Consider the following 22,442-nt stretch of genomic DNA (forward strand, 5'->3'; position numbering starts at 1 on the left):
ATTTGAAAAGATAGCTAGATAGAGAAACTATTTCCTCTCGTGGTTGGACACGTGGGGAGGGGGGGTGGGGGGGGGGGGGGGTGGAGTCCAAAACATAGGGGCATAACCTTAAAGTTAGAGCTAACCCATTCAGGGGTGATGTCAGGAAGCATTTCTTGACACAAAGGGGAGTGAGAATCTGGAACTTTCTCCCCACAAAAAGCTGTTGGGGCTGAGGGTCAATGCAATAGATTTTTGTCAGGCAAGAATATTAAGAGTAATGTAACCAAGGATGGTAAATGGAGTTAAGGTAGAGATTGGTCAAGATTTAATTTAATGGCAGAACAGGTTGGAGAGGAAATTCAATTAAACTAGCCTCCTGGAAACCTCCCTCCTTGACCAAGCGTTGTAGACACTCGATCAACACAAAAAAGCCACAAGTTATTTTCCGTTCTCATTCTGTGGAATCACACAGCCCAACGTGAGGCAGAAACCTTGAGCTAATCACCAGTTGCCAACAACGAGAAAATAAGTAAGAAAGGAAAATTAATTCAAATATCCTTGCATACGTAGGAACACCACCACCTGGAAGTTCCCCTCCAAGTCACTCACCATCCTGACTTGGAAATATATCACCGTTCCTTCACTGTCGCTGGGTCAAAATCCTGGAACCCCCTCCCTAACAGCACTGTGGGTGTACCTACACCACATGGACTGCAGCGGTTCAAGAAGGCAGCTCACCCCCACCTTCTCAAGGGGAACTAGGGATGGGCAATAAACGCTGGCCCAGCCAGCGATGCCCACATCCCTGTGAACAAATTAAAAAAGAAACATTCACCTTGAAATCCTCTGGGAGCAGGAGCTTCGACGTTCTGAGGAAACTCAGGATGTAGCGGAAAATCTCTCCGTCTCGGTCAATAAAGTAGTGCTGCTTTAAACTGTCCAGGACAATGGGCTCTGTCCCATTAAAAAGCCGTCCTATCCTGAGAATAGAATAAATACAGATACACCAGGTAGAACTGCCATAGTAATCGTTTAACATATATAACCATGTACTGTATTGGTTACATGAAACTTCAAAAGCTACAGACAATTATTAAGGACTCATGTTTGGAATGACCAGAGTTTAACAAATGACCTCCTCTTGTAGCTGCAGTATTTATATGATTGGTTCAGTTAATTTTCTGGGCAACGGTGACTCCTAGGATGTTGATAGTGGGGGATTCAGCAATGATAATGCCATTGAATGTCAAGGGCAGGTGGTCTTGAAGATGGTCATTGCCTGGCATTTGTGTGGTGTGAATGTTACTTACCACTTACCAGCCCAAGCCTGGATACTGTCCAGGACTTGCTGCATATGGACACAATCTGCTTCAGTATCTGAGGAGTCGCGAATGGTGCTAAACATTGTGCAATCATCAGCGAACATCCCCACTTCTGACCTTATGATGGAAGGAAGGTCATTGATGAAGCAGCTGAAGATGGCTGGGCCTAAGACACTACCCTGAGGAACTCCTGCAGTGATGTCCTGGAGCTGAGATGACTGTCTTCCAACAACCACAACCATCTGGTGCAGGAGAGAGGGCTTCAGGTTCTTGGGGCTGGAGGCACCTATCCAAAAGGGACATCCAAAAGGTCCTCAACTGAGCTGGGACCAAAGTCCTCGCGGTGAGATTCACTTGTGCCATTGGGGAGGGTTTAAACTAAATTGGCAGGTGGATGGAAATAGAACTAGAGAAGAGGAATAAGGTGAATAGAAGAGTGAGAATACAGAAGGAACCAGTACCACATTAGATAGGAGTGCACTCCAAGAAGGACCACAAGGAATGCAAAGAGAGGTTCAGAATGCATATACATAAATGCATCAAGTGTTCCGAGTGTGCTTAGTGAGTTATAAGCACAAGGAGCCATATAGGAATAATGGAAATCAGGTTTAAAAATGGGGAGGACTGGGTGTTTAATATTCAAGGATACCAAATGTTCAGAAAAGATAGGGATGGAAAAAGGAGAGGTGGACTGGAAGCCCTGATTAGCAAAGGCATTGTGGCGTTGGAAAGGAGGATTCCCTAGAGGCGGAAAAAGGTAGAATCCATTTGGTTAGAAAAAGTCTATGATCACGTGACTGGGAGTATTCCATTATCTCCAAATAGTGAGAGTGACACAGAGGAGCAAATCATCAGGGAAATCACAGAGATGTGCAAAAACTAGAGAGTGGTGAAACTGGGGGACTTGAATAACCCAAATATCAATTGGGATAATGTTAGGGTAAAGGGCAAGGGTGAGGAATTTCTGAAATGTGTTAATTTCTTGACTTCCTTGACCAGTATGTTCTCAGTCCAAGCAGGAAGGAGGCATTGCTGGATCTGGTGCTGGGGAATGAGGTGGGATGAGTGGACCAAGTGTCTGTGGGAGAACACTTGGAGAAGAGTGATCACTGTATCATAAGGTTTAGATTAGTATCAGAGAAGGGACAAGGAAAACTTCTAAATTGGAAGAGAGCTAACTTCAGTGGGCTGCGAATGGATCTAGCTAGGGCAAAATGGAACCAGAGACTGACAGGAAAAACTGTAATGAAAGAATGGGTATCTTTAAGGAGGAGATAATTCAGGTACAGGAAAGGTACATTTCAACAAGGAAACCAAAATCAGATTCAGTTAGAGGATGAGGAAGATAGAGAATATAATGAAACAATAAAGGTATACGATGAATGTCTGGTGAATTCTTCAAGTGAGAACCAGGACAAACAAATACATTGAGAGGGGAAGTGAAGAGGAAAATAAGACTTGAGAATAAAATGGCAGTCAACTTAAAAGAGAACCAATAAATCTTTTACTGGCATCTAAATAGTAAGAGGGTAGCAGGTGGTGAAGAGAGGGTGATAAATGCTTAGAGGTGCAGTGTAAAGCTACAATACTTAATACTTAGTATTGGGGTTTATTAAGAGGATGGTGACAAAATATTGTAGAAGTGGAGGTGGTGGAGGTAATGGATGGGATGAACATTGAGAAGCAGGATATACTGGAAAGGCTGGCCATACTCAGAGTGGATAAGTCACATGGTTCAGATGGCTTACATCCCAGGTTGCTAAGGGAACTGAGGGTGAAGATAGCAGGAGGACTTTCCATAGTCTTCCAATCTTCCCTAGATACCGGGCAAGTGCCAGAGAATTGGAGAGCAGCAAATGTTACACCCTTGTTCAAGAAAGGGTGTAAGGACTTTCCTAGTAACCACAGACCACTCAGTATAGCATCAGTGATGGGTAGATTTTAGAAACAATAATCACGGGGAAAAAAATCAACGGGCGTTGGGAGAGGTTTGGGTTAATTAAGGAGAATCAGCCTGGATTTATAAAAGACAGATCACGCTTTTCCCACATGATCATATTATTTGGTGAAGTAACAAGGAAGATTGATGAAGGGAATGCAGTGGATGTTGTCTGTATTGGATTTTAAGAACGCAGTTGACGAAGTCCCATATAAAAGGCTGGTTAACAAAATTGAGGCTCCTGGGATAAGAGGGTCAGAGTCAATAGACTGCAATAGGACCCAGACAGAATGGGCAGACAGGAAGATAGAATTTAACAGAAGTGTGAGGTGGTGCATTTTGGCAGAAGGGATGGGGAGAGGCAATATAGAATTAATAGCACAGTCCAAAGAGTGTGCAGGAGCAGATGGATCTGGGGGTTCATATGCATCGATCTTTGAAGGTGATGGTATATATTGAGAGAGTGGTTAGCAAAGCATTTGGAATCTTGGGCTTCATCAATAGAGGTATTGAGCACAAAAACAGGGAAGTTATGCTGAACCTTTATAAAGCTCTGGTTAGGCCCCAACTAGATTATTTCATCCAGTTCTAGTCACCACACTTTAGGAAGGATGTGAGGATGCTTGAGAGTGGGGCAGAGGAGATTTACCAGAAAGGTTCCAGGGATGAGGGATTTTAGCTACAAGGTTAGGTTGGAGAGGCTGGGGTTGTTCTCCTTGGAGCAAAGGAGATTGAAGGGAGATTTGATAGAGGTGGACAAGATGATGACAGGTTTGGATAAGGTAGACAAAGAAAAGCTGTTCCCATTGGCTGATGGTACAAGGACTAGGGGGACACAGATTTAAGGTTTTGGGCAAGAGAAACAGAGGGGATGTGAGGAAGAACTTTTTAAACAGTGAGTGGTAAAGACCTGGAACTTACTGCCCACGAGGGGGTGGAAATAAAAACGATCAATGATTTCAAAAGGAAATTGGAAGGGCACTTGAATGAAATAAACTTACAGGGCTACAGGGATAGAGTGGGGGAATGGGACTGATTGGATTGCTCTACAGAGAGCATAGACTCGAATGGCCCCCTTCTGTGTTGTAATGATTCTACCTCCCTTTGTATTGGGTATGACTCCAACTAGTGGATAGTTTTCTTCCCGATTTCCATTGACTTCAGTTTTGCTTGGGCTCCTTGATGCCACATGCAGTCAAATATTAGGAAGGATATGCAGGACTATGGGGAAAAGGTTGGGGAGTTCCACTTGGTAAACTGCTCCTATAGAGAACCAACACACACGTGACAGGCCAAATGGACTCCTTCTGTGCTGGAGATCTTCTCAATCTGTTACATTGATGTGAAGGGCAGTCACTCTCACCTCAACTTTGGAATTCCGCTCTTTTGCTGATGTTTGGACCTAGTTTATAATAAAGTCTGGAGCTTAATGGTGATGGCAAAATCCAGACTGAGCATCGGTGAATCGGTCATTGCTGAGTAAGTGCCGCTCGAAAGCATTGTTACAACAAAGAGCAGACTGACAGGGCAGTAACTGGCCGGGTTGAATTTGTCCTGTGCTGTGTGGACAGGACTTAACTGGGCAATGCCCCACATTGTGAGCTAGGTGCCAGTGTTGTAGCTGAACTGGAACAGCTTGGCTAGGGGGTAGGGCTGTTTCCATGACAACCACATCATGCAGGATATCTGATGAAGGCCAATATTTTGTTTAAAATGTAGCCATGAGCCCAGTAGGGGTTAATGGCCGTGCTGCCTCTTCACATCAGGGACTGGTATTTACAGACAATAGAAGCTGAGCAAAGGAACATTTCTCCAGAGATACGAGGAGTCTGAGAAATCGATGCTAAATACTTTCCGCAATCAATAATCAGCCCATTGGATGCCAAGGGTTTTATACGCTTGCTTTGTCTGTCTGTCACACCCAATACCACCAGGCTTGGGAAATAAACAGCCTGTCATGGGGCTAAAGGTCAGAGATGACATTTTGGAGGCACACTGTCCAGAGTAACATCTGAAGAACAGCCATAGGTTCAGAGATTAGTGGGTGGGGGTTGTGAAGTGAAACACCCCCCATGAGAGATGGAGGGAAGTTCAGCCAAGACCATACCCATAGTGCTCCCTCTACACTGTCTCCATCAAACACTCTCAGGACAGGTACAGCATGGGGTTAGATACAGAGTAAAGCTCCCTCTACACCGTCCCCATCAAACACTCCCAGGACAGATACAGCACGGGGTTAGATACAGAGTAAATCTCCCTCTACACAGTCCCCATCAAACACTCCCAGGACAGGTACAGCACGGGGTTAGATACAGAGTAAAGCTCCCTCTACACTGTCCCCATCAAACACTCCCAGGACAGGTACAGCACGGGGTTAGATACAGAGTAAATCTCCCTCTACACTGTCCCCATCAAACACTCCCAGGACAGGTACAGCACGGGGTTAGATACAGAGTAAATCTCCCTCTACAGTGTCCCCATCAAACACTCCCAGGACAGGTACAGCACGGGGTTAGATACAGAGTAAATCTCCCTCTACAGTGTCCCCATCAAACACTCCCAGGACAGGTACAGCACGGGGTTAGATACAGAGTAATGCTCCCTCTACACTGTCCCCATCAAACACTCCCAGGACAGGTACAGCATGGGGTTAGATACAGAGTAAAACTCCCTCTACACTGTCCCCATCAAACACTCCCAGGACAGGCAGAGTGGAAGCTGGTTTTTTTTAATGCATTTCACAATTGCTAAATTCCACTCTCACAGTTGTGTGTTCTATACTCTGCCAGTCACCCACCTGCATTTCCCAACCTGAGTGAGGTTTGTAGTGAGACAGCAAGATGGTGGTTTCATCCTATTAGCGAAAGTTGGTTTGAAACAAAGACCCCAGAGACGTACAGCTGGATTCTAAGCTTTGACTCTGCTGCCCGTGAGTGTAGTGTGTCATGCGAGTACAGTAAGGCTGTTACCTGGAGTCTGTGTATTTGGTTAGGGTCGCTAGGCTGCTGGTGTACATGTGCCCTCCCACATCAATGTGAACAGGAGCATTGGACTTGGTGAGCTGAGCAGGCAGTGGAATGCCTTGAGATGCCACAGGAGACACAGGGGAGCGGGTCAGCGAGAGACGGGACATTGTTCTACCTTCCTGAAACAAAACACAGGCAGAATAAAATTTACAACGACGTAAGAATGTCAGAAATAGGAGGAGTCATTTCGGCCCATCGCGCCTGTGCCACCAGCCAATACCATCCTGGCTGGCCTTGGGCTCCAACTCCATATTCCCACCCACTCCCCATATCCCTCCATTCCCTGAGACACCAAAACTCTGTCCATCCCGGCCTTAAATATATTCAACGATGGAGCATCCACAACCCTCTGGGGCAGAGAATTCCAAAGATTCACAACCCTCCGAGTGAAGTAATTTCTCCTCGTCTCCATCCTAAATAATCGGCCCCTCATCCTGAGACTGTGCCCCCGTGTTTTAGATTCCCCGGCCAGTGGAAACAATCTCTCAGCATCAACCCTGTCAAAACCCTTCAGAATCTTGTAGGTTTCAATGAGATCACCTCTCATTCTTTTAAACTCCAGAAAAAACAGACCCAATTTACTCAGTCTCTCACCATAGGACAGCCCCTCATTTTTTTACTTTTTTTATTCATTCACAGGATGTGGGCATCGCTGGCTGGGCCAGCATTTATTGCCCATCCCTAATTGCCCTTGAGAAGGTGGTGGTGAGCTGCCTCCTTGAACCGCTGCAGTCCATGTGGTGTAGGTACACCCACAGTGCTGTTAGGGAGGGAGTTCCAGGATTTTGACCCAGCGACAGTGAAGGAATGGCCGATATATTTCCAAGTCAGGATGGTGAGTGACTTGGAGGGGAACTTGCAGGTGGTGGTGTTCCCAAGGACCAATCTAGTGAATCTTCGCTGTGCTGTCTCCAGTGTCAGTATATCCTTTCTTAAATGTGGAGACCAAAACTGCACATAGTATTCCAGATGTGGTCTCACCAAAACCTGTACAACTGTAGCAGGAATCCTTTATTCTACTCCAAACCCTTTGCAATAAAAAACAACATGCCATTTCCCATTCTCATTGTCTGCTGCACCTGACATTATTTTCTGTCCCAGTATTGACCTGCCTGCTTCTTAGAGAAGCTTGACCACACAGCAAGACAACAGAGCACAGGAAACAATACAGTATCAATCGGCACTCCAATTAGAACTCCCACATGTAGGCTCTGAGGTTGGCTTCCCAGGATGTATGGCACTGCCCGGTGTGACTCGAGAGTCTACAGCTCATGTTTCTAGCTGCATCACTGAAGCTAACTCCTCGGAGTGTGTGACCACTTCAATAGAATCTACTGCAGCCTCACAGCTGAGAGCACTGTCCGGTCAGTGCCTCTGTCCCTGCAGCAGCATGGACCGCTGCTTGGGCTGGAGTGGCTGGAGAGACAGACAGAGTCTTTCTGGATGTAGCCGCTCACAGTGCAAGCCCATCGCCTCACTCTCTCTGTCTTTCTCGGCTTTCAGAGCTGCTGCTAGACTCGCTGTCCCGCTGATCATTGAGGACATGCAGCCGGAGTGTGGTTCGAGAGACGGTCAATAATCGGTGAAAGTTCTCCTCTGTGACTTGACCACAGGTTTGTTGGTAATTGGACATGTGGAAACTGATGGGCAGCTGATTGGCCAAACCTGGCCCCCTCCATGATGACCAGAGCATCAGGTCGAGATACTTCTCATTCCCTCACACGGGCCCCCAACCTCAATCTCACACCCCCCACCCTCCACAGCACCGCCCCCTCCCCACTCCACCCCTCGCTGCCCACGCCCACACCGCCCAGCCCCCACCCTCACTCTACCCCAACCCTCACACTGACTCCCCCCCCACCACCCCCACGCTGACCCCCGACCCCCCACCCCATCACAGAGTCACAGAATCACAGTGCAGAAGAGGCCCTTCGGCCCATCGAGTCTGCACCGACACGTGAGAAACACCTGACCTACCTACCTAACCCCATTTACCAGCACTTGGCCCATAGCCTTGAATGTTATGATGTGCCAAGTGCTCATCCAGGTACTTTTTAAAGGATGTGAGGCAACCCGCCTCCACCACCCTCCCAGGCAGCACATTCCAGACCGTCACCACCCTCTGGGTAAAAAAGCTTTTCCTCACATCCCCCCTAAACCTCCTGCCCCTCACCTTGAACTTATGCCCCCTTGTGACTGACCCTTCAACTAAGGGGAACAGTTGCTCCCTATCCACCCTGTCCATGCCCCTCATAATCTTGTACACCTCGATCAGGTCGCCCCTCAGTCTTCTCTGCTCCAACAAAAACAACCCAAGTCTATCCAACCTCTCTTCATAACTTAAATGTTTCATCCCAGGCAACATCCTGGTGAATCTCCTCTGCACCCCCTCCAGTGCAATCGCATCCTTCCTATAATGTGGTGACCAGAACTGCACACAGTACTCCAGCTGTGGCCTCACCAAGGTTCTATACAACTCCAACATGACCTCCCTACTTTTGTAATCTATGTCTCAATTGATAAAGGCAAGTGTCCCATATGCCTTTTTCATCACCCCACTAACATGCCCCTCCGCCTTCAGAGATCTATGGACACTCACACCAAGGTCCCTTTGTTCCTCAGAACTTCCTAGTCATGCCGTTCATTGAATACTTCCTTGTCAAATTACTCCTTCCAAAGTGAATCACCTCACACTTTTCAGGGTTAAATTCCATCTGCCACTTATCTGCCCATTTGACCATCCTGTTTATATCTTCCTGTAGCCCAAGACACTCAACCTCACTGTTAACCACCCGGCCAATCTGTGTGTCATCCACAAACTTACTAATCCTACCCGCCACATAGTCATCTATGTCATTTACATAAATGACGAATAATAGGGGACCCAGCACAGATCCCTGTGGTATGCCACTGGACACTGGCTTCCAGTCACTAAAGCATCCTTCTGTCATCACCCTCTGTCTCCTACAACTAAGCCAATTTTGAATCCACCTTATCAAATTACCCTGTATCCCATGTGCATTTGCCTTCTTTATAAGTCTCCCACGTGGGACCTTGTCAAAGGCTTTGCTGAAATCCATATAAACTACATCAACTACACTACCCTCATCTACACACCTGGTCACCTCCTCAAATAATTCAATCACATTTGTTAGGCATGACCTCCCTCTGACAAAGCCATGTTGACTACCCCTGATCAAACCTTGTCTCTCCAAGTGGTGATAGATTCTCTCCTTCAGAACTTTCTCCAAAAGTTTCCCTACCACTGACGTGAGACTCACTGGCCTGTAGTTCCCTGGCTTATCTCTACAGCCCTTCTTAAATAGCGGAACCACATTAGCCGTTCTCCAGTCCTCTGGCACCTCCCACATGGCCAGAGGGGAATTAAAAATTTGGGTCAGAGCCCCTGCGATCTCCTCCCTTGCCTCCCTCAGCAGTCTGGGACACAAATCATCCAGACCTGGAGATGTGTCCACTTTTAAGCCTGCCAAAATCTCCAATACCTTGTCACTCCCTATACCAATTTGCTTAAGAACCTCACAGTCTCTCTCCCTGAGTTCGATACCTTCATCCTCATTCTCTTGGGTGAAGACGGATGTGAAGTATTCATTCAACACTCTAGCAATGTCCTCTGGCTCCACCCATAGATTGCCCCCTTGGTCCCTAATGGGCCCTAATCTTTCCCTGGTTATCCTCTTCCCATTGATATACTTATAGAATATCTTGGGATTTTCCCTACTTTTACCAGCCAGAGCTTTCTCATATCCCCTCTTTGCTCTCCTAATTGCTTTCTTAAGCTCCACCCTGCACTTTCTGTACTCCACTAATGCCTCCGCTGATTTGCTCCCCTTGTACCTGCTAAAACCCTCTCTTTTCCTTCTCATTGTATCCTGAATATCTCTGGTCATCCATGGTTCTCTGGGTTTGTTACTGCTTCCTATCACCCTAGAGGGAACATGTTGAGCCTGTATCTTCCCCATTTCCTTTTTGAACACCCCCCACTGTTCCTCTGTAGATTTCCCCACAAGTAGCTGTTCCCAGTCTACCTTGGCCAGATCCTGCCTTATTTTACTAAAATCCACTCTCCCCCAATCCAAAACATTTTTTTTGCAACCGGCAGGAAATTCCTGAGCTGCGTCTTCATCTGACTTTTAATTCTTTGTTTTAATTCTTTGTTTTAATTCTTTGACTTAATTCTTTTTCTTTCCCACAAATGAGTTTAATTTTGAAGATTCTCAGACAATAAAAGGATTCCGATTAAACTCCTTCCTTTGTTGTCGCTGGGTCTTTTATCAATCGCCTTAAATCAGTGCCCTCCCTTTCTGGAACCTTCCACCAATCTAAACCCAATCTGCTCTGACCAGACCCCCTCATGATTTTGAAATAATATAAATGTAATATTCCAATATTCTAAACACCCCTCACAGCATTGCTTCTCCCCATGTCAACGAGCACAATCAGCTCAACTTCCTAAACAACAATTCCACTCTGACTCCACTTGTCTATTTGTGGCTCAAAATATAACAAGAAAACGGGTCTGACTTGTAATGTACTCAAACATCAACTTTTTAAAATAAAGTCACAGCCATTGCACCTTGTAATACTCAAGGAACTTCTTGTCGAGTACTCCTGCATCGTGTTTTAAACTGTCGAGTTTCTGTACTGAAACCGTCTATCCCTGACTCAGGCTGGTTGTGTCCCAGAGATCTAACACTAACAGACACTAATGTCACACTGTACATGTGACACCTAGCTACAAATGCAAAATGCTGGGTGTCTCTGAACAGAGTGCGAATATATACTCTGCTAACTCCACGACCAAACAGCAATTCAACTCTGGGGTGACCTCAGAAGGTTCTCTGAACAGTTTGATTTTCTGGTCTGAAGTAGAATCAGCTCCACCTTAACAGGAAAGTACATTGCGTGCACCAGAGTATAACACTCATCAAGCAAACAAGATCACACAAGGCTAGCGGTATAATCTTGACCTTGTATTCTAGAGAAACAGTGACGTTGTTGATAAAGGTTGAGGTTCGATACCCAATCAGTAGTTCGTTCACTGAGTTCAAGTGGACTATTTAACTCACTGCTACAGAGGGACCTCTGAGCTTTTCAGATATCATCATCTCTCCTGGAAAATGGAGGTGGATTTTGGGAGAAGACAGGATCAGACATGGCTACAATACAGTTGCCAACACATGTGGAGTTGAGGTTACATTCAGATCAGCCACGATCTTATTGAATGGCGGAGCAGGCTCGAGGGGCTGAATGGCCTACTCCTGCTTCTAGTTTGTATGTTCGTATGTGCTCCAGGACTGGGCTGGAGTCTTCAGGCACTGAAGATTAATTTGCAGTGAAGACTCATGTGGAAATATAATGAGTCAATAAATAAAACAGTATGTTGTTTTCATTTGCTTTGTGCACAGTCGCTTGGTAGAATAGAACTTGCATCTTGCTGAAAAGAGAGACGTGTTGCTGAATCTTTTCATCTTGCACTCATCAGGACAAGCACAAGAAATCCAAATTTCAAACAATCACAACAATTTGTACTACAGGAGAAAAGGCTGCTGATTGGTTGGCAGACTGGAGCTCAGGGAGCCCCTGGTTCCCCGTTGCTTTTCTGTGGCTCCGCCTCAGCCAGAGTGGTGTGTGTGTCCCGATGAAAACCTCCGACAACCTGTCTCTCTTTGCAGAAATTTCCTTGCGTAATTTAATTTATTCATTCTAAAAATATTTGGCTGTTTGACTGACAGTCAAGAATTATTTATTCAAGTAACAGTCTACTCACTTTATACCTGGCGTGGGAAAGCAGAGCATCGGGAGGATGGATGACAGGAACACTGGGGGAGGGGGTGGTGCTGGGGTTGGAGGCGAGAAATCAGGTGATGAAATCTCCAGCGATATGTCCAGCCAGAGCTGACAACCTGAGTCACTACTTCCCTTTACAAAAGAAAATCAACAATACCTGGAAAAACTCAGCAGGTCTGACAGCATCTGCGGAGAGGGACACAGTTAATGTTTCGAGTCCGTATGACTCTTCACCCTTTTGTCAGTCACTGTTGGGCTCAATGGGAAGAGGACGATCACCAATACCTTAGACTCCAATACGAAGCCAGGAGATGGTGGGAAGAACACCGGAAGGGAGAAGGTATATCACCCTGGAAAATGAAGGGTTAATTATGATTTTATTAGTAGGAACCTGAACCTAGCAACTCCAGAGCTATTACACCTTCATTAACAGCTGCAATTGTCAAGTGCTGACGTAGCCTCGGAGACACAAGTGTCTGACGAATATTCAGAAAACAAACTGTGACTAACGCAGTTGTAATCAAATGCAGTATAATCCAGTTGTTTCACTACAAACACCTGAGAGAGAGAGAGAACTGTTCATTAGAATTACAAAGTCAAAAAACAGACACACAGTGAGGGCTGCAAAGACTTTGAATGAATAGTCACAGGCACTAAACTCCCTAAGGTGTGACAAACACCTTCTCCAGCTTAATATAAATTCAAGCAATTCAACTTCTAAACTCTTTCTCAAATTGGTCTTCGATCGATGTAGCTGTGAAAACACACTAGCGGAACTCAACTCCATCCAGGACAAAGCAGATTGGCACCCCATCCACAAACATTCACTCCCTCCACCACTTACGCACAGTAGCAGCAGTGTGTGTACCATCTACAAGATGCACTGCAGGAATTCACCACGGCTCCTTAGATAGCACCTTCCAAACCCATGCCCACTACCTCCTAGAAGGACAAGGGCAGTGGATACATGAGAACACCACCACCCGGAAGTTCCCCTCCAAGCAACACACCATCCTGACTTGGAAACATCACTATTCCTTCAGTGTCGCTGGGTCAAAATCCTGGAACTCCCTCCTACACCACATGGTCTGCAGCGATTCAGGAAGATGACTCATCAGTACTCTTGCAAAGAGCGGGAAAGTGCTCCTTGGAGGATGGGCAATAAATGTTCCAATCTCAAAAATTATTCCTTAGCAAAGGTACAGGATAATTCATCTGCTGTACATCATATACACACATAGGAAGGTCTATCTGATTTAGTCAGTTCTTCCTGGGGGAAATTATGAGCAAATTACTCAGTCAGCTGGAGGGGCAAATATTCTGGTTAATGTAACCAGTCCTAACCCAGGTATGATTCTGGTGAATCTGCACTGTAGTCCCTCGCTGTGGAACAGTGCCCAGTACTCCAGATGGGGTTGGTCTGACCAAAGCTCAGTACAACAGAAGCATCACTTCCTCTCCTTTGTATTCCAGGCCTTTTATAATAAAAACCAACACTTTTTAATTATTCTAGTCCTTGAGTAAAGCAGCAAGTACAGCTCCCACCTCTTGTTCACTCCCATTTCCCACACTGAATTTATCAGCAAGAAATCTCCCTCCCTCCCCTGTCACTCTCCCTCCCCCTGTCACTCTCTCCCCCTCCCCATCTCTTTCTCTCTCTCCCTCCCCCCGTCACTCTCTCCCCCGTCTCTCTCTCTCCCCCTCCCCATCTCTCTTTCTCTCTCTCTCTTTCCCTTCCCTTGTCTCTCTCTCCCCATCCCCATCTCTCTTTCTCTCTCTCCCTCCCCCTGTCTTTCTCTCTCCCTCCCTCCCACTGTCTCTCTCTCTCCCTCCCTCCTCCTGTCTCTCTCTTTCCCTCCCTCCCCTTCTCTCTCTCCCCCTCCCTCCCCGTCTCCCTCTCTCACCCTCCCCTGTCTCCCTCTCTCACCCTCCCCTGTCTCTCTCTCTCTCCCTCCCCCGTCTCTCTCTCTCTTTGTCTCCCTCCCCCGTCTCTCTCTCTTTCTCCCTCCTCCTGTCTCTCTTTCCCTGTCTCTCTCCCTCCCTACCCCTGTCTCTCTCTCTCTCCCTCCCCATCTCTCTCTCTCTCTCTCTCCCTCCCCCCCTCTCTCTCTCTCTCTCTCCCCCTGTCTCTCTCCCTCTCTCTCTCCCTCCCCCTGTCTCTTTCTCTCTCCCTCCCAGCTGAAGAATTAACTCCCTGGAACAAGGGTTGAATATAATCCCAGGCCTCAGAAAGACCCACAGGTACGTGGGGAGAGTTCCTAAAATACGACAGCTAACCTTACAAGTAAGATTTTGCCCCGAAAATGTGATGTTTGATATAGTCATTATTCTCTGGCCTTGCGAAGGGTTTAAAGATAATTGGTCCATCAATTTGTGGCACGTGCTGGTTTGAAAATAACATCGATAAAAACACAAGCTGCTTGGTTTAGTGTTGTGGTGGGTACTTATTTTTAATCGTAGCTTTCCTTACCCTGGGAGTGACTGAAAATGAGAGCCTCAGATATCAGGCTGGTAAATGCAAACCAATCTATGATGGTCCAGCTGTACTGCTTTCCAGACTGAAACCTTGCTACAATACTGAGGGATCGCAGGTCACCACAGGTGCCAAATTTCAGACGAGAGGTTAAACCAAGGGCTTCATCTAAAGGGTTCCACAGTAATATTTTGAAGAAGTGTAAGGTCTCTATTGATATCCTGGCCAATATTTATCACTAAAACAGGTTGTCTGGTCATAATCATATTGTTCTCTGTGGGATTCCCAAATTTCCTGCCACATTTCCTACATTCTCACCGGGACCAACACTTTCCTCTCTTTACGACAGTGACCAAATTCTCATCAAGATCAGCAGCAACGATGTGGCCCCAAGTGAATTCAGTCCTGAACTAAGCTGCAGTGGATCTGAATCCTTCTCTATCACTAGTAACTCTTGGAGGGATAGAGAAAGAGAGACAGAGGGAGGGAGAGAGAGAGAGAGAGACGGGGAGGGAGAGAGACAGGGGGAGGGAGAGACAGGAGGAGGGAGAGGGAGAGAGAGAAAGACAGGATAAGGGAGAGAGAGAGACAGGGGGAGGGAGAGAGAGAGAGAGACAGGGTGAGGAAGATAGAGAGAGACAGGGGGAGGGAGTGGGAGAGAGAGACAGGGTGAGGAAGATAGAGAGAGACAGGGGGAAGGAGCGAGAGATGGGGAGGTAGAGAGAGAGACCCACGGGGGAGGGAAAGAGAGAGAGAGACAGGGGGAGAGAGAGAGAGAGCAAGATGGGGAAGGGAGAGAGAGAGACAGGGTGAGAGAGATAGAGAGAGACAGGGGGAGGGAGAGAGTGCAAGACAGGGGGAGGGAGAGAGAGAGACAGAGGGAGGGAGAGAGAGAGACGGGGAGGGAGAGAGAGATGGGGAGGGAGAGAGAGAGAGACAGGGGAAGGGAGAGAGAGAGGAGGGAGAGAGAGAGAGACAGGGGGAGGCAGAGAGAGACAGGGGTAGGGAGAGAGAGAGAGACGGGGAGGGAAAGAGAGAGAGACGGGGAGGGGGAGAGAGAGATGGGGGAGGGAGAGAGAGAGAGACAGGGGGGAGGGAGAGAGAGAGAGACAGGGGGGAGGGAGAGAGAGAGAGACAGAGGGGAGGGAGAGAGAGAGAGACAGAGGGGAGGGAGAGAGAGAGAGACAGAGGGGAGGGAGAGAGAGAGAGACAGAGGGGAGGGAGAGAGAGAGAGACAGAGGGGAGGGAGAGAGAGAGAGACGGGGAGGGAGAGAGAGAGACGGGGAGGGGGAGAGAGAGACGGGGAAGGGAGAGAGAGAGATGGGGGAGGGAGAGAGAGAGAGACAGGGGGAGGGAGAGAGAGAGAGACAGGGGGGAGGGAGAGAGAGAGAGACAGGGGGGAGGGAGAGAGAGAGAGACAGAGGGGAGGGAGAGAGAGAGAGACAGAGGGGAGGGAGAGAGAGAGAGACAGAGGGGAGGGAGAGAGAGAGAGACAGAGGGGAGGGAGAGAGAGAGAGACAGAGGGGAGGGAGAGAGAGAGAGACAGAGGGGAGGGAGAGAGAGAGAGACAGGGGGAGGGAGAGAGAGTGCTTTCTTGGCCTTTCTTAGCCTCTTGCTCCATGTACCTCTGTGCACACAGCCACTTGTTGCCTTATGGACATTTGCTGCCTTTGAGAAGTGATACTGTGACACGCTTTAGCACAAGACTTCAACCACCCAGAGAGATGTTTCTGTGATATTTAGCCCATTATATCTCTGCTAGCTGTTTGAAATGCTATCTAATTAGTTTCACTCTCCTGCTTTTTCCCCATAACATTGCAAATTCCTCCTTCCTTTATCCAATTCCCTTTAAACCTTCTTCCCACACCCTTTCAGACAGTGTCGTCCACATTGTAAAAACTAGTGGATATGTTCTTTCCTCCTGTTGCCCCTGCTTCTTTTGCCAATCACTTTATATCCGGGTTATATGAGAGAGAATGAAATAATGAATTTTGCCTTCCTGAAGCACCATTCACAACCTTGGGATCTCCCAAAGCGTTTCACACCCAATGAAGCATTTTTGAAGTATAGTCACTGCTGTAGTGTAGGGGAATATATGGCACTGCGGGTAACACACACACACCCTCTGGGACAAACAGTTGGAGGGAGTGGGATCTGTCTGCTAGGGGCTGGGGGCTGGGGGATGGGAGATGGGGGATGGGGTCTGTGTCCTGGGGGCTGGGGTCTGCTTGCTGGGGGCTGTGGGCTGGGGTCTGCAGGATGGGGGCTGGGGTCTGTGTCCTGGGGGCTGGGGTCTGCTTCCTGGGGGCTGGGGTCTGCATCTTGGGGGCTGGGGTCTGCAGGATGGGGGCTGGGGTCTGCAGGATGGGGGCTGGGGTCTGCATCCTGGGGGCTGGGGTCTGCATCCTGGGGGCTGGGGTCTGCAGGATGGGGGTTGGGGTCTGCATCTTGGGGGCTGTGGGCTGGGGTCTGCGTCCTGGGGGCTGGGGTCTGCTTGCTGGGGGCTGTGGGATGGGGTCTGCAGGATGGTGGCTGGGGTCTGCAGGATGGGGGCTGGGGTCTGTGTGCTGGGGGCTGGGGGATGGGGTCTGTGTCCTGGGGGCTGTGGGATGGGGTCTATGTCCTGGGGGCTGTGGGATGGGGTCTGCGTCCTGGGGGCTGGGGTCTGCAGGATGGGGGCTGGGGTCTGCGTCCTGGGGGCTGGGGTCTGCTTGCTGGGGGCTGTGGGATGGGGTCTGCAGGATGGGGGCTGGGGTCTGCAGGATGGGGGCTGGGGTCTGTGTGCTGGGGGCTGGGGGATGGGTCTGTGTCCTGGGGGCTGGGGGATGGGGTCTGTGTCCTGGGGGCTGTGGGATGGGGTCTGCATCCTGGGGTCTGCATTATGGAGGCTGACGATGGGGGCTGCTGCTGGGGGATGGGATTCGGGGATTGCAGTCAGGTGCAGACAGGCTGGGGTGAGAGGCTTGGGGGTTGTTGAGGGGAAGTCTCCCCTGTCAATGTGTATTTATTTCAGATTTCTCACCGAGCTGTTGTTTCACTGATACCAGCCTCGCTGCCAAGTAGTCTCACTAGGTCACTGTGGGGACCAACAACAGAACACTGCTGCCCAGCCTGTCTCAGGAGCCAGCACACAAACATGGTCCATATCCACCTTCAGGAGGCCAGGAGGGTTATTTCAGAAACTTTGAGACCAACTCAGCTCGAGCAGCTCCCTGTGCTCACGCACACTGAGAGCTTCCTGATGTCCACAGGGAAAATATCCTCCTCAAAAACACCATCGCTGACAGCTAACAAAGCACTTCCATTGACACAGCGCCACAAAAAAATACCCAAGCACTCGTCTGAAATCCCGTAACCCCGACTGGAACACACTTCACACCCTGATGGACATCCCCACCCTTCAATGGACATCTCCTGGTTGGCTGCAAACATCACCAACCACACCACTGACCCGCGTCGTGAAGTCTCAGGTTTCAACCTTTCATTGAAAATCTGTACAACCCTCAACCTCTTAAGTTCAGGCCAGGGAAGGTGTGACCACGTGCTCCACAAGTGGAACAAACAGCTCAGATTATGACTGTGCCCCCCAACCAAGTCAGGCCATCAGCTATATACTGGACTCCTGCCCGGAGAGATCCATTTCTGGTGGCATCACAACCATTCACCCTGCATCAGCTGAAACCATTGAGCGGACTGTTAATTTTAACTGCTTCCCCAGCTATATGAGTGAAAAAAAAGCTGTGGTTTTTGAGCACAGTGAAGCTGGCTCCTCCTCTGCCTGTTATTCTAACCAAATCCATAATGCTGTCGGCAAGAGCTGCCTAGGACTCGCAGCCTCGAGCAGGGAGTGCTGCATATTTGTAGTGATGCATCAAACTGTGATTCAGAGACAGGCAGTTTGACGACACATTTCCTGCACCGGTCAGACTGGGGCCTTCGAGAGTCACAGAGGATTCTCAGATATGAATGTTTCCCCTTGTCTCCAGGCACTCAGGAGAAGCCAGGGCACTGGACAGTGTGCACTGAAAACACGAGCTCTATCCAGAGAGCAGATAGCACTGCAGATTTGCCCATCTAGAGGGCAAATAACACAGTACAAGACCAATATGAACCTACAAATTAGGAGCAGGAGTAGGCAGTTTGGCCTCTTGAGCCTGCTCCACAATTTGACAAGACCATGGCTGATCTGATTGTGGCTTCAACTTTCCTGTCTAACCTTTGCCTCCTTTGTTAGTCCAGAATCCATCTACCTCTGCCTTAAAAATATTCATTGGCCCAGCCTCCACCACTATTTGCGGAAGAGAATTCCAAAGACTCATGACCCTCTGAGAAAACATTTATCCTCATCTGTCTTAAAAGGGAGGCTCCCTATTTTTAAACGGTGTCCCCTAGTTCTAGTCTCTCCCACAAGGAGAAACATCCTCTCTGCATCTATCCTGTCAAGTCCCCTCAGGATCTTATATGTTTCAATCAGATCACCTCTCATTCGTCTAAACTCCAATGGATATAGGCCCAACCTGTCCAACCTTTCCTCATAAGATATAAACGCCCCCACATTCCAGGAATCAGTTGAGTGAATCTTCTCTAGACTGCTTCTGCTGCAATTATATCCTTTTTCAAATAAGGAGGCCAAAACTGTACACTGTACTCATAGAGTCATAGAGCTATATAGCACAGAAACAGGCCCTTCAGTCCTTCATGTCTGTGCTGGTCATCAAGCACCTATCTATTCTAATCCCATTTTCCAGTACTTGGCCCGTAGCTTTGTATGCTATGGTGTTTCAAGTGCTCATCTAAATACTTCTTAAATGTTATGAGGATTCCTACCTCTACCACCCCCTCAGGCAGTGAGTTCCAGATTCCAACCACCCTCTGGGTGAAAAAATCTTTCCTCAAATCCCCTCTAAACCTCCTGCCCCTTACCTTACATCTATGCCCCCTGGTTATTGACCCCTCCACTAAGGGGAAAAGTTTCTTCCTATCTCCCCTATCTATGCCCCTCATAATTTTGTACACCTCAATCAGGTCCTCCTTCAGCCTTCTCTGCTCTTAAGGAAAACAACCCCAGCCTATCCAGTCTGAAACCCTCCAACCCCTTGTGAATCTCCTCTGCACCCTCTGCAGTGCAATCACATCCTTCCTATAGTGTGGAGACCAGAACTGCACACAGTACTCCAGCTGTGGCCTAACTAGCATCTTATACAGCTCCAACATAACCTCCCTGCTCTTATATTCTATACCTCGGCTAATAAAGGCAAGTATCCCATGTGCCTTCTCAACCACCTTATCTACCTGTGCTGCTGCCTTCAGGGGTCTATGGACATGTACACCAAGGTCCCTCTGATCCTCTGTATCTCCTCGGCTCCTACCATTTATTGTGTATTCCCTTGCCTTGTTAGTCCTCCAAAAATGCATCATCTCACACTTCTCAGGATTAAATTCCATTTGCCACTGTTCTGCCCATCTTACCAGCCCATCTATGTTGTCCTGTAATCTAAGGCTTTCCTCCTCATTATTTACAACTCCATCAATTTTCATGTCATCTGTGAACTTACTGATCATACTTCCTATATTCACGTCTAAATCATTAATGTACACTACAAACAGCAAGGGTCCCAGCACCGATCCCTGTGGTACACCATAGGCTTCCAATCACAAAAACAACCTTCGACCATCACCCTCTGTCTCCTGTCATAGCCAATTTTGAATCCAATCTGCCAAAGTGCCCTGGATCCCATGGGCTCTTACCTTCTTGACCATTCTCCCATGCAGGACCTTGTCAAAAGCCTTACTGAAGTCCATGTAGAATACATCAACTGCACTGCCCTCACCTACAAAACTACTCACCTCCTCAAAAAATTCAATCAAATTTATTAGACATGATCTCCCCCTGACAAAACCATGCTGACTCTCCCTGATTAATTCATGCCTCTCCAAGTGGAGATTAATCCTGTCCCTCAGAATGTTTTCCAATTGTTTCCCTACCTGATGTTAGACTCACTGGCCTGTAATTACCTGGTTTATCCCTACTACCCTTCTTGAATAATGGTACCACATTCACTGTCCTGCAGTCCTCTGGCACCTCTCCTGTGGCCAGAGAGGATTTGAAAATTAGTGTCAGAGCCCCTGCAACCTCCTCCCTTGCCTCACACAGCAGCCTGGGATACATCTCATCTGCACCTGGGGATTTATCCACTTTTAAGCCCACTAAAACAGCTAAAACCTCCTCCCTTTCAATGCTAATTTGTTCAAGTATATCTCAGTTCCCCTCCCTGATTTCTACACCTACATTGTCCTTCTCCATAGTGAACACAGTGAAAAGTAATCATTTAAAACCTCACCTATGTCCTCCAGCTCCACGTACAGATTGTCACTTTGGTCCCTAATGGGCCCTCTTTCCCTGGTTATCCTCTTACCCTGAATAAATTTATAAAATGCCTTGGGATTTTCCTTTATCTTGTCCACCTGTGTTTTTTCATGGCCCCTCTTCACTCTCCTAATTACTTTTTAAAGTTCCCCCCTACACTTTCTATAATCCTCTAGGTCTTCCGCTGTTTTCAGCCCTCTCTATCTGCCATAAGACTCCTGTTCTTTTCCTCATCCAATCCTCTATATCCCTCGACATCCTGGGTTCCCTGGACTTGTTGGTCCCACCCTTCACCTTAACGGGAACATGTTGGCCCCGAACTCTCACTATTTCCTTTTTGAATGACTCCCACTGGTCTGATGTAGCTTTCCTACAAGCAGCTGTACCCAGTCCACTTTGGCCAGATCCCGTCTCATCATATTGAAATCGGCCTTCCCCCCAATTCAGGACCTTTATTTCCAGTCCATCTTTGTCCTTTTCCATAACTACCTTAAATCTTACAGAGTTATGGTCACTCTCTCCAAAATGCTCCCCCACTGACATAACTACCACTTGCCCAGCTTCATTCCATAAGATTAGGTCCAGTACCAGCCCCTTCTCTTGTCGGACTTTCTATGTGTTGGCTCAAAAAACTCTCCTGGATGCACTTTAAGAATTCTGCCCCTTCTCAGCCTTTCACACTAAGACTATCCCAGTTATTATTACCCTATTATTTTTACACTTCTCTGAGATTTCCCTGCATATCTGCTCCTCTATCTCCCCCTGACTGTTTGGAGGCCTATAGTACACTCTCAGCAAAATGATTGTCCCCTTTTTGTTTTTAAGTTCTACTCATATGACCTCATTTGAGGAACCTTCTAAGATACCATCCCTCCTTACTGCAGTAATTGACTCCTTGACCAATAGTGCAATACCATCTCCTCTTTTACACCCCACCCCCTCATGCCTGAAGATTATATACCCTGGAATATTGAGTTGCCAATCCTGCCCTTCCCTCAACCATGTCTCTGGATTAGCAACAATATCATATTCCCATGTGTTAATCAACCCCCTCAATTCATCTGCCTCACTTGTAGGACTCCTTGTGTTAAAGTAGATGCAATCCAGCCTTGCATTATTCCCTTGTGCCTTAACAGGTTTATATTTGCTCTGCCTTCCAGACTGACTTAGTTTCTCTTCTTTATTTGGCTGTGCATCACCCCCTACTGTACCTCCACTCTGTGTCCCATCCCCCTGCCAAATTAGTTTAAACCCATCCCCCCCCCTCCCCCAACAGCACTAGCAAAACTCCCTGCAAGGATGTTGGTCCCGCTCTGATTCAGGTGCAACCCGTCTGACTTGTACAGGTCCCATCGCCCCCAGAAACAGACCCAGTGATCCAGGAAACTAAAGCCCTCCCTCCTGCCTCCCTCTTCAGCCACACATACATCCTCTCTATCCTCCTATTCCTATACTCACTAGCATGTGGTACTGGAAGTAATCCAGATTACAGCCTTTGAGGTCCTGCTTTTTAATCTGCTACCGA

At 47.8% G+C, this 22,442-nt stretch overlaps 1 protein-coding gene across 1 annotated transcript in view; it reads right to left on the reverse strand.

Annotated features, from left to right (window-relative positions):
* LOC121280234 (BTB/POZ domain-containing protein kctd15) overlaps positions 1-22,442 on the reverse strand; it is a 54,864-nt gene that overhangs the window by 11,481 nt on the left and 20,941 nt on the right. Inside the window, exons 3-4 of the mRNA XM_041192007.1 lie at positions 6,213-6,388; positions 818-962 (exon numbers count right to left, since the gene is read on the reverse strand). Of these exons, the coding sequence (XP_041047941.1) occupies positions 818-962; positions 6,213-6,388 (321 nt within the window). The remainder of the gene's footprint in view (positions 1-817; positions 963-6,212; positions 6,389-22,442) is intronic.

This window comes from Carcharodon carcharias, chromosome 7, assembly GCF_017639515.1.
Source record: "Carcharodon carcharias isolate sCarCar2 chromosome 7, sCarCar2.pri, whole genome shotgun sequence".
In the NCBI taxonomy this organism is placed as follows: domain Eukaryota; kingdom Metazoa; phylum Chordata; class Chondrichthyes; order Lamniformes; family Lamnidae; genus Carcharodon; species Carcharodon carcharias.